At 39.4% G+C, this 16,025-nt stretch overlaps 1 protein-coding gene across 4 annotated transcripts in view; it reads right to left on the bottom strand.

Annotated features, from left to right (window-relative positions):
* VPS13D (vacuolar protein sorting 13 homolog D) overlaps window positions 1–16,025 on the bottom strand; it is a 102,672-nt gene that overhangs the window by 72,402 nt on the left and 14,245 nt on the right. For 2 of the 4 annotated variants that reach the window (XM_050982564.1, XM_050982567.1), the window contains exons 19-30: window positions 13,582–15,804; window positions 13,083–13,234; window positions 11,231–12,265; window positions 10,439–10,529; window positions 9,749–9,875; window positions 8,034–8,214; window positions 6,513–6,695; window positions 3,701–3,920; window positions 3,028–3,238; window positions 2,344–2,515; window positions 1,278–1,390; window positions 529–738 (exon numbers count right to left, since the gene is read on the bottom strand). In XM_050982564.1, the coding sequence (XP_050838521.1) occupies window positions 529–738; window positions 1,278–1,390; window positions 2,344–2,515; window positions 3,028–3,238; window positions 3,701–3,920; window positions 6,513–6,695; window positions 8,034–8,214; window positions 9,749–9,875; window positions 10,439–10,529; window positions 11,231–12,265; window positions 13,083–13,234; window positions 13,582–15,804 (4,918 nt within the window). The remainder of the gene's footprint in view (window positions 1–528; window positions 739–1,277; window positions 1,391–2,343; window positions 2,516–3,027; window positions 3,239–3,700; window positions 3,921–6,512; window positions 6,696–8,033; window positions 8,215–9,748; window positions 9,876–10,438; window positions 10,530–11,230; window positions 12,266–13,082; window positions 13,235–13,581; window positions 15,805–16,025) is intronic. The other 2 variants (XM_050982565.1, XM_050982568.1) reach the window with 1 other exon arrangement.

Genomic DNA, 16,025 nt, shown 5'->3' with positions numbered 1-16,025 from the left:
TACTTTATATTCCTAATTTCAATACTAAATTGGATCAAAACAGGTAAGAAAACACAAACAGCTAGGACAGAACACAGAAGAGAACACAGAGATTGTTTTTGAAAGAGGTGCTGTTTCTGTCTGTATCTGATGCTCTCAGAAAACCACTTGTGACACCTGCTGGGTAACAGCTTTTGTGCATCTCATATTAAAAATTCTACAAACTGGTTTTATGCACACATACAAGTGGTAGGCCAGAATGATCAAGCTTTAAGCACTACTGATTTGAATAGGTCAAACCTTCATCTGATCCATTACACGTTCAAACTTAAATTTTATTGCAGTAAGTGAAAAAGAAAAATTCAACAACTCCCAGTGCATTAATAACTGCAGATTTCAACCTATCAAGTACCACTGATCACCCCAAAAATGTCATCAGATGGAAATACAATGGCTCCAGGTTTATCTACAGTAATAGAAGATGGATTAAAATCAGGACAATACTGATTATGTCATTATTAAAAACAAACAAATCCCAGAATTACCAACCTGAAATGCAATTCAATCTGGATTGCTCCAGGGCTGCTGGTGTTCTTGGATGACTGAAAGATGCAACTGAAGACATTTGGGGGGCCTGTAGCATATTTCTGTCCAGCATAACGAGTGTCAAAGGCCATCATGGAATGAGAGACCAGATTTACAGACTTTGTTCCATCTGAAGAGCTTTCAAAAAGCAGCTTGGATTTCTTAAAATCAAACCTGGGAGAATAAAAAGCAAAACAACACACCCAAATGATTTCTAGTTTATTTATTTCTTGGAGCCACTTATTTTGGCACACTGCTGAAATCTTTCATTTAGGTATTTTCTAAAACAACTACAATCATGTCCCATGTCACAGAGATAGAAAATAGATCTGTTTATCTATGTAATATTTTCCATAGATAAAAAGCCTTCTGGATTTAAAAAAACTCAACAAGCCAACATAGCAGAAATTTGCTTTCTTAACCGTCCCTTGTTTTGCTTTCTCAATTAAAATACTGTTTCTTTTGGGCAAGTACTGATTCCTGGACTGTTATTTCAAGGACAAGTGGAAAGACAGACCATATCTTTTGAACAGTGTCCTTCTCTTTCATCTTTCAGGGCAGCTCAAACTCCCAGTTCGGACTCTAATTAAAAAATTCCATTTTACTGCATTACCAAATTGTAATTCCACATATTATTTTAATTCTTGTGCTGTATCTTTCACATAAGCATAGTATTTAGGACAAGGTATACAGTAAGAGAAGAACATTCATACCTGGCTAAAGAGCTGCATCCATCTTTTCCCTTTGGATCCATCAGTTCCAGGCTCACATTAACCATGTCAATGAGGAATGACATGGAAGTATACACTTCTCCACTCAAAACTGTCTGAAAGTGGAAAACACCAACATTCTTTTTCAGAGCATCTGCTTAACTTTGATCTCTGAATTAACCTGTATTTCAGAAAAATGTAAACAGCTTTTGTGTGGCGTCCTTCTTCTCCAAATGGCTTCATCAATGCTTTCATTACTGGGGAAATGTCACATTTCAAAACACTGTGGCCTTTAACCTGAAAATGACCATTAACCCATTTTCACAGTACTGGTCTAGAGCTCCTTTGTCCTTAAAATATTGCTGCCATCAGCAAAATCAGCAACCACCCTGTTCCAGACTGCAAGGCAAGATGTATTCTATCACCATCTGCATAGCACTTGTCTTCTGTTCAGGAGGCAGTTTTCCTTATCTCTTCCACAATCACTCCTCCCTGGGGAGGAGACACCTGCTGATAACAGGCCATTGACTGTCCCTGCATGGCTGATAAGAACTGGGAGATGTGAGCCCAGAGGGAGGAGCCAGGCATTCCTACCCAGATAGAATCTGAGATTCTGGAACACCAGCACAGCTTCTCCACTGGATTTCCCAGAGGAGCAGCAGCTGCCTCTTCCCCTGGCCCTTCAGAGGCAGAGTGCTCCCTTCTCCAGGATCCCTGCTCCAGCAGAACCAGCCCTGGCACTGCAGGAGGGCTGAGCCACAATTCCAGTGGCACTGCTGCCAGCCCCCTGACCCACAGGGTGTCAGGCTGTGCTCTGACTCTGGCAGTGCTGTTTTGGTTCACTGCATTGTTTATTTTATCCTTTTGTTTTCTTCCCTATTTCCTGCTCCCACATTTTTTGCCTGTGAGCCCCTTAATTTAAAATTTGCAGCAATTCAGAGGGGTGGGGAGGGTTTGCATTCTCCATTTCAGGGGAGGCTCCTGCCTTCCTTAGCAGACTCCTGGCTTTCCAAACCAAGACACACCCCCAGACATTCCAAGAGAATTTCAGGTGCACACAGATCCTTACAAGAATTCTTGGGTCCTGCAGGTCATAGGGGCGCATGAACTCCTCGATGGGCTCACCCAGGTTGTTCTCCAGCAGCCCACGGATCAGTTTGTACTTGTTCAGATCCAGAGAGCAGTGCACTGAGGACAGGTTGCCATGGATTGAAATGTCTGCAACAGCATGACTCAGCTCTCTGCAGCAAAGAGAAAAAAGAGGAAATCTCAGTGTTTCCAGGAGCTCCAACAGCAGGGAAGACCTTCAGGATACAAAAATGTGGTGGTGTTCACAGGGGTCTCAGGATGAGGGAAGAGACAAGGATTTAACTCTATGTTTCAGAAAGCTTGATTTATTATTTTATGATATATATTATATTAAAACTATACTAAAAGAATAGAAGAAAAGATTTCATCAGAAGGCTTGCAAAGAAAAGAACAGAATAAAATAATAACAAAAGCTCCTGACTCTCAGAGAGTCTGAGCTAGCTTACTGTGATTGGCTATTAATTAAAAACAACTAACATAGACCAATCAAAGATGTACCTGTTGCATTCCACAGCAGCAGACAGTTATTATTTACATTTTGTTCTTGAAGCCTCTCAGCTTCTCAAGAGAAAAAATCTTAAAAAAAAGATTTTTCATAAAACATGTCTGTAACACAAAAACACTGCTCTAGGTGACAGCATAAAGTGACCCTGTTGAAACTCACTTGTCCAAATTTCTCTCTACTTTTAACTTCAGTCTGAAGGGTTCTGTCAGCAGGCTCCCTCCTGTCTGCCTCACCAAGTAGGATGGAAAGCTCAGATCTGCACTGGTATCTTCCACAGCCTTGGAATACTCTCTCTGGTATCTTTCAGCAGCAAAGATGTCCATGTCCTGCAGATCAACTACAATGCAGTCTAAGAGGCAGATGTGATCCTCTGCAAGTACACAGGAGATAACACACTAAGGAAGAAAAATAGAATCTGTGCAAAATAATGCAACCTACTTTTAAAAAGAAATTTAATTTAGCTTTGATTTTATTCCACTTTTTTTTAAAATTCATGTTCAGTATCTGTAACTAGCAGATACCAAGCTCATTCACAGGTCAATCTAAATTGCTAATTAGGAGTCCAAGTACACTCCTTGTATATCTGCAATATGCATCTCAAAACACACCCAATTTGCAGGACTGTTCTTCCAGAAACTGAACTACAACTCCTTAATCCTTTAAGCTGCAAAAAATCAGCCTTGAAGCTCAGAAGTCATTTATTCTCCAATCTGCAATCTTCAGACCCAGAGCCTCATACCTTTTCAGTGTCACATAAGACCAAAGCAGGATGTCACTGCACTATTTCACAAGGCAAAAGAAGCTCCATGGGGTTCCTAGAGCTCTCACATACCTGGGCTCTCAGGGTTTGGGACAACAGGCAGCTTGGATGGCTGCCCCTGCTGCTTACTCGATGGGCTCACTGCAGGCTCATTCTTCAGCCTAGAAATGTTTGCTCCTGATGTTTTTTTCATCACCAATCCTTCTATTGCTAATTTGGACTCATCAGCACTCGTTTTCTTCACACTATGTTTTGGGGTTCCCATAGGAGAGGAAAACTGAACAGAATCCTGCTAATGAAAGAAATTTTGTAATTAACATTAGATTTTTGACTTGAATTCTAAGGAACCAATGCATCAATGTTCTAGTAATTTGTTCAACAAATTACTAGAATGCCAGTATCCTCTGCTGTAGAAAAATGGCCCAACTTTTCTCCTATAGCCTTAACAGCAGATGAGAACATTTTCTTTGTAAAAAAAGTTTATTTCAGCAACCTTCCTCAAAAAGCTTTAGAATCTTTTCAATGAGAAACTAATTCAAAAGCAGAGGGTTTTGCATAAAACTGAAATACTCTCATGTGCATGAAATTAATGCTAAAATGGAGGGGTAAGACTGTGACAGCATTAAACATTTCTGCAGAATAAAGACTGTTAAATATTTAAAGCTGTTTTCCAGATGATGAAAAAAAAAAGCCATTATTTCTGCAAGATCATGTCAGCAACTTCATATTTTATTACAATATGAGAACTAACACTTCTACACATGCACTTTGATACCCTTTAAATACTTCAGTTGTCACACCAAAATCTGTCCCCAAAGTTCTCCTGCAGTTTAAGGCTGGATAAATCCCTACACTTAGTGTTAAATTACTCACAGGTGAAGAAAGAAAAATTCATTTATACTGATGTAAAACATTTTAGACATCTCCCCACCACCACATATCCAGTGGAAATCCATGAGCTGTCTTGCATCAAAACCCTGCAAATTTCACTACAAAAAAAAAGAGTCACATCAACATTAGAAATTTCTTTTCCCAAAAATCCTGCTTGACCAATCTGTGCAGGAATGGCCCCAACCAGTCTGGGATTTGTCTGGTGGAGGAGGTTTACACACCACCTTTATAGCCAAAGCCAATTTTGGGATTAATCTGTCAATCATTTCAATCAATTAACCTCATGTTCTACATGCAGGTAGCAATCATCTTTAGTGTTTACTCAGCCCTTACTCCAAGATTGCTCACTCTGCCCCTGACTCCTGTATTGTTACTATCATTTCCCATCTTCTTTTTGGATCCAGTTTCTGATGTCACATCAATCCCTACCATAAGCCTCCCTTTCTGGTTTTAATTGTTAATATTTTATTGCCTTACATGGTTTGTAAATATTAGAAAAAATGGAAAAATTCATTGTAAACACAACCAAGAATTTTAAGAAAAAAAATTTGAGGATATAAACATTTAACTTCATACTTAAAGAAAAGACTGAAAAGTACATGCAAAGGAAAATCATCACATCATCTATAAATCTATGAATTTATGCAATTAAATCCAAATTAGCAGCTCCTCAGACATGCATAAAGAGCACACCACAAAAAAGTTTGCATCCAATTCAGAATTCAGCAAAACCTTTAGAACAGAAACATCATTTTTAATAAATGAAGTAGCTTTTTTAAGTGCTAAATTCCAGAAGAATACTTTCTTTTTTATAGAATGAATGAGGAGCACCTGAACACTGCCATAAGGATGTGAAATACCTCAAATAAAACTGGATCCTTGTATGCATTGCCTTGTAAAATCCGATCCTCAAAAATAAACATAGGACAGAGGAAAAATGAAAACAAAACCCACAAAAAAAAAGCCAAACCCCACCTAATTCCATTTCAAACACCTACATTTCTACAGTTCTACATAACACAGTATTTTTAGGCTGAAATAAAATTATTGTGCCCGCTTTCTTTAACTTATAATGTTAATTTAGAAGTCTACTGCTTACAAACCTGTGCTTGTATCAACACATTACAGTACAGGAACAGCCCAACATCACAGTGCACCATCTCCTTACAGCAGGCACAGGGAGACACAATCAGGTGAAGGCAGCAGACACACCACAAATCCACTGCAGTAATTTAGTCCATCTAACTTCTAATCCCTTCAAAATCAAATCGGAGGTTTCCCAGACAACCTCTGTTTTGTTGAATGGGTTAGATACAGAAAGCCATCCAAGATGGATCTTCCTTCTCCCAAATTTTGTGGCTGCATCTCTCAAGAGCAGCACCAGCTGCTCCTGCACCAGCTGCTGCTGTCCTGTGCTTTGCCACATGAACAGCCACTGGAAACCTTTCCCATGGCTTCACCTCACCAAAGCAGCTACACACATTCAGTTTTCACTGAGGGCCAGAAAAAAACCCCCGTTCTGTTCTCCAGTGTGTCAGAGCAAGTCTCAGCCAACACAGAGCCCTGTTCTCTGCTGTTCACACTGTGGACATTTTGAGTGGTGAACAGCTGGAGTAACCAAAAAGGGCGAGCTGAAAGCCCACCCTGGTCCCACACTCAGGTGTGCACCTGGCTGGGTCCTGATTCTTCACCAGAGCAGCAGGAGTGAGTTCAGCCTCCTTTATTCCCTCTGCTGTCTCCAAACTCTCAGTTCAGTCTCCCCTCTGCCCCAGTGCCTCAGACAGTAAGCTAAGATAGGAAGGGCAGTACAGCACAATCAGCAGCAAGGCATATCTAGAAGATCTGCCAGCACACTAGCACAGACTCTCATTAGCACAACTATAAAGTCAATATATGAAATAAAATTTAAAAATCATTTAAAAATTTGATTTAGAAATAACACACAAGAACCAGCAAAACTGCAAGCTGCTAAATGAAGAAGCAATGTTCCTACCTTGTTCTTTAATGAAAAGGTCCCTGGCATTCCTGCAAACAGGAATCTGTTCTTCACTTTCAGTTTCCCCAGATTAGCTACAATAAGGCTGTTGGACTTGGAGCTCTCAGGTATCAGCAGAACAGGAGCCCCAGCCTCAATATCAAGAAGAACTCGGGAAGCTCGCTGGGCTTTATCTCTCACCTGGAAAAAGCAAAAATACATTTCAGAAATAATTACAAAAATTGCAGGAATCAGGTGATTATTTTCCACTGATTAGTATTGAGCTCAGGATCGTTACCCCTTGATTTACAAAATTAAGGTATGGTAAGAATTTATACCAAACAAAAACAACAACAAAGCAAACAACAAAAACCCCTCAAACTCTTGTTTTAGGCAGAGAACAAAGGGTCATTTAAAAAGTATTATGATGTAAACAGGAAAAACCTGTGCAAGAGGTACAGCACTCAGGAGTGACACAGCCTTTCAGCCCTGAACTAAGAGACAGGACACTATTCAGCTCACCACATAACAAATTACTTAAGAAAAATTATTTGCAAAAAGCAAAACCCCAGCATTTAGAACAGATGTTTCAAAATCAGATTCAAACTTCCCACCTGGTGCACAATGAAGCATTTTAATATCCAACTATTCACTGTCTTTCCTTCAATTATAAGAAGCTTATTTTAAAAGACTATTGACTGTATTAATTACTCCCACAATGGGGCATGTGGTCTATGGCTGCCCTGATTATTGCAGCACTCTATCATGTCCTATATAGTCTATATTGGTAAGTTGATATACTCCATCTTGCTCTACAATCTCTATATTCATACATTCTACCACATAGAAGTTCTGATTTTCTGACTACCAGCCATCAAACTAAATCAAAGACATACACCTGAGTGGAACAGAACTTCTCACTTGGTTCTCCTAATTCAGGTATTATCACCTGGAGAACAGTGGAGAATAAGCCAAGGTAACACCTTGATCCTTTCTCTCCAGTGCATCCTGCAGAAACCAGGTGTTAATGAATGTGCAAATTTGGTATTCTGCACTTTCAAACAGCAGCAGGATTGTCCTAATTAAGGTCTCTTGACTACAAGATGAGCCTGAGAAATCTCTACTGTCGCCCTGTTCTTCTAAAGTTCTTCTGAGCCTTCTGATGTTTACAATTTTGTGATGGAGTTTCTCTCGCACTTTTCATGTAAATAATGATTGTTTTGCATTCCTTTCTGGAGGAGGAGAAAACTGATGGTCTGTTGATTTGTGGTTGGAGAGGTGGCAATTTCATCCTCCAATCAATGGTCAGTTTTGGAATTCTATAAATATCAAGGTCGGAAATAAACGTGGCTTTTTTGCCTTGGATATCTCAGCCTGTGAGTTTTGTTCATTTCATGTTGTTTTGCAACACTCTACCAACACCAAAACCTAAAACCTCCCACCATTCCAACTCGAGATGATGCATTAACATAAATTATATACCACATTTCAACTGCAAAAAATGGGCTGGGAAAGAATAGAAAAAAGGCCCAGACATACTGTTTGTCCTTCAATTGCTGCTCTCTGCCTGCCCAAGACATCTTGGAGCTGAGTAAAATGCTGGATGAAGGACACCACCTCGGCCTGGAAGCGCTGGGTGTGTACGTACTGGACAGAGGCCATCCGCAGGGTGACACGCATGTCACAGTCCCTCTGCAGCAGAGGGTCTGGCCTCCCATACCTGTGAGAAGGGGTGAAAGTAAAATTTACCAATCTTAGCTACATTTTAGAAGCAGCACTAGACATTTTGCTGCATTCAAATTAGTAATACAGAGGATTTTGTAGAAACCCAGGGCACAGGAATATTTCAGTGTCTGCTCTGGGGTGCCCTGACCCCCAGGGCAGCACTGACTCTGACCCTCATCCATGGAGAAAGTTTCCCAGACTTCAGGAGAGACTGGAACCCACAAAAGTGTGAAACAGATTCTAGAGAGCAGTGCAGGTGTGTCACTGGGTGAGAAATTGAGGGTTTGGGGTTTTTAGGATGTTGTGGATGGCAGCAAGGTGGAGGGCACAGGGTGCTGTCCTGGGTTTCTTCTTCATGCTTCTTCTTCCTCCTTCTCCATGGGTTTGGGTGGCATTTTGGAATTAGGCAGAAAAGTCTGCACTGCAGCTCTGTGGGATCAGTTCTTGGGTTAAAAGGGAAAATAATCCAGGTGTCAGCTCTTCATTGGACAGTTCAGTCTCACAAGCCCTTGGACCAAGAGATTGTTGGGCATTTTGTGCCTTGTAATGAAAAGCTGCTGAACTCCCAGCAGTGAGACTGTTTGACTGATAAGGAATAATAAACACCTGAGTGTGAGCATGAACTGCTGTCTGAGTGCCTTCAGTCCAGACCCAGAGACACCCACAGCTGGGACCCCCACAGCTGGTGCCAGGTGTGAGGACTGAACTCAGATTATGAGACTGATCCAGCCCCGGGACAGATTTCACTGACATTCACAGCATGGAATTAACACTATTTCAGTTGCAGACATGAAAAATTTGGTTTGAACTTCTAAATTTTTTACATTTAAGTGATGCTGAGTTTTAACTAAGCAAATAGAAGTAGTCTGCATTCGGAATGTACTTTTAATCTCTGCACACCAGTTATACCTTTGGTGATTTTACATCAGAACAGTGGCTTTTAAGGTAACTACTCCACTGCAGGATAATGTGTGCATTCAATTCTGAATCAGTGTGCTGTCATATTTGAAATTAATTCCATAACATCACTTGGATAATTTCTAATCTGATCAACTGGAAAAACAGGAAACATCACAAGATAAGACCTATTCCTTAAAACATAACAAAGAAATTCAAATTTACATGACGATAAAAACAAACTCCTTATTCCAAAATCAAGAAGCCATGGAAAATCCATTTCATCAGTTGAAAACATCTTCTAGCTTTATAAAAAGAACTGTTTTAGCTAGGAACAAGCTATCATATAAAGACTTCCAAGAACACCTTTAGAGGTAAATAAAAAACTACCTTTCCTTTTCTATTTCTTCATACATTGCAAGACAAAGATAAGTTAAAAATCTTAAATTTATAACTGAAAATATTCTAAGTCCCACTTAAGTCCCAAGAGGCCAAAGCAGAATCACACAGCCTTGAGAGTTGTGGGCTTGGGTTTTCTGGGTTTGTTCAACTTTTGGGGTTTTTTGGAGGGAAGGTTGGAAGTTAATGGAGTAACAAGCTAATATTGAGTAACAAAAAGTTAAAATTCATACTTAATGATTTTAAAAATGAGTGCCTCTTCACCACTTGTAGTGAAACGTTCTCTGTAAAATTCTCCATGAGATGTAAGATCACTTAAGGACAGACTTCCAATACTTCCCTGCAAGGCTAAATCTCCCTCTGGAAAACAAAGGACAGACAATCAGGATCCTCAAACACAGATCAGTTACAAAACCCCAAAAGTTTCTATTAGTGGGATAGCCTCCCTACAAGTAATTTAAAAAGTCAATTCAATTAAACATTAAACCTCCTGTTCAAAGAAAAGAATGTGTTTCTGCTACAAAGATTTTATTAACCCACACTTTACTACAGGCTTTACACACATCATGTGATCACACCACTGATTTGTGAAACTTAGATACAATTACTTTTTTTCCTCTAGAACAGTAATAAAAACTATTGTTCTACTCTGTGAAAGTGAAGTATTAAAATCAAAGCCAATCACAGCTAAAATGATGAAAGGTTTGACAACTTTCAAAGGAGGCTTGTCATGATTTAAAATAAACCCCAAAAGAGCAAAGGAAGAAGCAGTGCGAGAAGAATGTACATTTTGCCCAGAAAAAAACCTCACAAACCCCACTGAGCACCAAAACACTTCAAATCATTATTCCAGTGCACATTTTACTCATGTGAACTCATTTTATTTTAAGCTGTGAACAACCTGAGCCCCTCAATCTACTCACCAGTCACTTCCAAGTGAGCTGCAAGTTTTGCCACACTGGCTTTAGCAAGCTCACTGGTTGTCTTATTCAGGACTAAGGATAAAGAATGGACCTGGTCAAACAAAACAGGAACAAATTGGTATGAAAAACATGACTTCAGAGCTTGAACATCTTGTTTAGCTTTTTTCCAAGACAACTGCACTGCAATACAGGAATGGCAAAGAACAATTATTTTACTGGGAGACACTGAATTCAGAGAGCAACATTTTTCCTGCCTTGTTTGCACATTAATGGGTCTCCCAAGCAATTCAGAATGATCAGACCAAGAACAAATCCCAGCACTTCTACCTTCATCTTGTCTTTTGTCACATGTAAGTTAAACTGCAGGGCCTCTGGGGAAAGACTATATCATATACACATACAACATGTGTTTTTAAAAAACATCTTTATACATATAGATGTATAAACATCTACTGATATATATTTATAAAATATAGAATTTTTTCATAAATAAACTCCACAGTACCTAGAACAGCACAGTGCCAATTGCATCATTTTAGGTCTTTAATACTGAAGTAACCTTTTCATTCAAGAGAGGGTCACAGAGCAAGGGAGCCAAGCATTTTGCAAGTGTTCTGCTTTTCTGTAACTCCTTTTTTTAACTACATCTACATACATTTTAATTCTGTTTCTGCATTTATTCACACTCCCCACCAGAAAATAAAACACCTGATGTAAATGTCACCTTAAGTTCCTATAAACCAGATGCTTTATGACAGACAATCCAATTACTGTTTTCCATGTCAAGTATACCTTTAGATCCAGCTTAGTGTTTACAGGCTCTTGGACTTGAGAAGCTGACAAGGAATTTATTTCTGCTTTGATTGGCTGCTGAGTATCTTCAGGCTGCGGCTTCATAGCATGGTTATCAGCAGTGGATCCAATCCCAAAGAAATCCAATATTACTACCCAAGTTTGCAAAGTAATTAACACATCTAGACAATTAAAATCAACATCTACACTACGGTTAATTCTGTTATAGCGAGAGGAAAATTCAGGATGTTTCCTATCCACTAGAAATATATTGATATGAACTAATGAATCATCAAAGTTACTTTTTCCACAGGGCAACTTGGATCTGTCTGCTGATGGAGAAGGAGGTGGAGTCAGAGGATACTCAGAATCAGCATCTTCTTTTTGCTTCTTACGGGAGGCACAAACTGGTCTTTGGTACAGCTGAAAGACATTAGGTGCTTCTTCCATATGGGAAGGGAGGGAACGTGGCATATCTGGATATTCTGCATTGGACACTGAGGGACAGGACTGTGAAAGATATTCCTTATGGGCTAAACTGGATGGTTTGGGTGCTCCATGAGACACCATGAGGTTCTTATACTTAGAGTCTGGTTTCTTTTCCAAGAGATCTTCCATCAGCAGGGAACGCAAGGCAATCTGAATGGACAAGGTCTGAGGGTGATCTTTGGCAAACTCAACATCAAAATCCTGAAACTTAAGGCTGACAAGACCTTGTGCCCCAAGTGTGAGATCACCACTTAACTGAACCTGGAGCTCTGAGATGTGAAAGTTTGCTTGAATTTGAGTAAAAGATTTTGTTTCCCTGATAGCTAAGGGCTTGTTTGGAACAGAATTAAAACTAGAGTGGCTGAATAAGCCATTCTCCTTCCGTTCACTCAAGAATTCTGTGCCTGTACTATGAAGTGATGCTGAAGGAGAGCTAATACTAGTTGGAGATACAGAAGTGGCTGAAAATTTGTTCAAGTCTTCACTGTAAATTAAATTATCCAGAGTCTGAAGGACTTGTTCGTATACATGTTTTGCTAACACCACCTACAATGCAGAGAAAAGAAACAATCATCACACTGGAGCTTTCTATATTCATGGAATCAATACATATATTCTAAAACTTGTAAGTGGAATTTCAAATCACACACATTTTAAATTCATCCAAAATAATAATAAAAATAATAAATAAAATAAAATAAAAATGATAATAATAATAATAACAACACAAAACAAGGTACAATGCAAAACTGAAGCAAAATAGTTCTTCTGTATGAGCTCTGCAAGATGACAGAACCCAGCAACACATGGGATGGGATCCTAGAAGAGGATCCCTTGTATTCCTGGGCAAAAACCATCCACACAGAATTAGTAAAAAATAATTCACCTCCTGAGCTTACACATTAATATATGAAACAAATATTCTATGTAGCCATTATAGTTTATCTCCTGAATGTTAGCAGTTCCAGTTTTCTCTATTTAAAACCTCTGCTCTTGCACAGATTTTTTCAAGGTAATGGCATATTAATTCTTAGTTTCAACTACAACTGCAAATAAACTTGTTTGGACAGTGTCATTTGGATAGTGACACATTTACTCTGCCTTCTCTGTTCAAGATAAGCAAAAGTTATACTAATTCATAAAGATGTCTCCAAAAGTTATACTAATTCATAAAACGTCCCCAAACAAGGTTAAATATTGCTCATTATTATTGACTTAAGACTGTCTCTTCTAACCATGTCTATAAAGATCTGATTTCTAAACTACCAACATGTTAAACCTGAAGATACTGGCCTGAAAAATACTTATCTTCTATGCAGGGAAACATTTTTACATTGATAGTGGAAATACTACATTTCTGTACCTGAAGAGGGTTCACAAATTTCCCTTCAATTTTCATAATGCTTGATATTCCTAAGTCTTCATTACACAGAGGAAAAGTTAAATCCAAATCTTTCTCTAGTGGTATTTTTTCCAATTTAAACTGGATCGTGGTGTTATTCAGAATGTGGAAAGCTTTAAGAGAAAGTGAAATTAAAACAACATTAGAGTAAGTGAACTGATTTAGCCCATAAATACTGTATGGAAGAGACAACACAGGAGCTACTGAACTTGCTCAGAAACTGAGCAACGCTGGACCCAGGTTTTATGGTTATGTTTTGCTCAATTTCTGCTTAAAAGGCACCATTCCATTTTTGCTTAGGAGACCAAAAATGGATGTAAATACAATAAGTAACCCATTATCATTAAAACTGGCCAATGTGTTTTAGTAGGATGGATGAAGCAGAATATACAGTCAATACATATTTTTAACACATATACTACTCATATTATAATAATTAAGACTTTTCTGATTAACATACCATGACCTTTATGCAATGATTCAAAGAAGTCATGACGAGTAAAATGAGATTCTTCCTGGCTGTTAATGCTGGCAGGACCCGATGAAGAATGTGGCCCACGGGGTATCCCACTTGCAGGCTCCTTCTTGTTTGTAGACTGACTACTATTTAATGAATACATCTTAATATCTTTAATTTCAACTTGCAGCCTATCACTTGTAGACTCATCCTCTCCTGGTACAAAATTCTGAATAGATATTTGTCCTAGATGACCTACAAGCAGTTCAGAGCTACCAGGCTTTCGAGGTATGGAGACAATTGGGGATTCAATGTTTATATTTAATATAAGCTTGATAGTATCAGTTTTGAGGGACTGTGATCCAAATGTGCCACCTTCGTTATCTTCTGCACTGGCAACATCTCTTGATCGTGGTGTGGTATCAAACAAAGAAACCATTTCACTGTATTCAGCAGTTTTAGTTGCCAAGACTGTTGTAACTTTTGAAGCTGCACTTTTCAACATGCTGCGGAAATTCTCTTCCAGCTCATCCATAGTCAAAGTCAGCTCTTTCAAAAATTTGGCTGAGTGGTTGTAGTGTAAGGAGGCCATTTTGAGGTTGAGAGAACACTCCTCTTTTGACTTTTCTGTGAAAGTGAAACTTAAAGCATCTGGAAGACTATTTCCATCATCAAGCCTAAAGAGTAAAGATTCAAAGAAATTTACATCGCCGATGAGATTTTCACACCTCCCTGTGTTCCCTATGCTCACCACATACTGGTTCTTTGCATTGTCCTCAATCAGATCCATAAGGTGAAGGCACCCAAGAGAGCCATTCACATCTAGTTTACTACACATGGAGACATTGACTTTGGTGCCACCAATACTGGCTGTTGCTATTTTTCTGCCATATTTTTCTCCATTTGTCAAGGCAACTGTCCTGAGGAGGAGTACATTTAACCAGTGGATATCAACTGCTACCTCTGTGTTCTGTGCATAAGTAGACTGGAATGTTTCCTGTTCCCTCCAATCTCTCTCCAAGTCAGCTATTAAAGGCTGAGGACTAGAATCTTCTTTCTCCTTGGGGAAAGATTTCTGGAGAAACCCAATCAGTTCAACAATAGTCTCTGGGTTAAGGATGATATCCAGGTTGTTCACCTGTAAAGAGATCACCTGCAGACTGCTATCCAAGTTCATAGATGGGCACTCTGCACTCACAAACTGATACTCCAATTTTATCAAGGACTCTTGATCTTTTCCATTGTTACTGGTTGAGGTGTTGGAGGGTGAACTGCATCCCTCTGCCAAACCAGCAACATCAATGGGATGTGTATCTTGTGCTCCAGAGACTGGGGACTGAGCCCTGCTGTCTCGAAGACTTCCTGTTGGTACACAAAAGCTCAAGTTCTTATGAGAAGCCATCAAAAGATCAAAATCTGTTCCATATGTTTGCATAGTATCAACCAGTAACAGGCCATGGACAGTCAGGGACACCTCTGCATCATAAGGCCTTTTCACAAAATGGGCATTGGTGCCAAAAACCTTGAGCACAGAGATGTATCTCCCATTACTCTCAACACCCAACTGCATACAGTTGACTTTGAACTCAGCCAAAAGCAGCTGGGATTCAACAAGAACTTCCCGGGTGTGCTGCTCGAGCATGACAACACTCTGGGTCAGATTCATTACAGAATCGTGCAAACTGCCAAACTGGTCAACCTCTGCAAAAATCTTGTCTTTGCCTAAATGCAGGGCATCTGAAGACTTAGCTTCAGATGTACTCAGCTGTGTCAAACAGTTCCTCAAAGCCAGCATTTTGTCTTCATTGATGTGGATTTTCAAGTCTGGCAGGTTGCCTGACAAGACAGCTCCTGGGTATTTTGGGTCAGATGTGTATATCAGTCTGTGCTCCAGCTGCAGGTGAACATTGAATTTTTCCACCACATGAGTTGGACCCACATCACTATCCTGAACGTGTTTCCAATTGTCTTTCACTCGGCCCACCATGATCTGAAGGTCCATAAAAGAAAGTGTGTATCTCTCATACATTTTTTTACTCATTAAGTGTGCCTGTAGCTGCTCTTCACTTATTTCTACTCCAGTAAATTCAGACATTTTGATGCCACTATTGGTGTTGGATTCTGGGGGTGGAGTATTGGGAGGAGTTGCAAGAGGTGTTTTATATTCTTCATCACTCAAGTCATTGACTTCTGAAGAAATGGCACCTGCACTCCTCTCAGAATCTTCTGTGGATTAAAAAAACAATAAACAAACAAATTAACAAACCTATTCTTCTCCCTTCTCAGATGTCTCCTATGATTATCTGCTCATCCTGTCTGAAGTTCTATTTTATTTAACACAAAGCACATCTGGTACTGTCCTTGCCTCCTTCCACTGTCACTTCCTTTTTCCTCAACAAGAAACCTACTATACTTCTACATTCACAAAGGTGTCAGTCACAACGTAG

Source organism: Serinus canaria, chromosome 21 (genome assembly GCF_022539315.1).
Source record: "Serinus canaria isolate serCan28SL12 chromosome 21, serCan2020, whole genome shotgun sequence".
Classification (NCBI taxonomy): domain Eukaryota; kingdom Metazoa; phylum Chordata; class Aves; order Passeriformes; family Fringillidae; genus Serinus; species Serinus canaria.
Note: the sequence above shows the minus strand (reverse complement) of the source record. Positions and strands in the feature narration are given on the sequence as shown.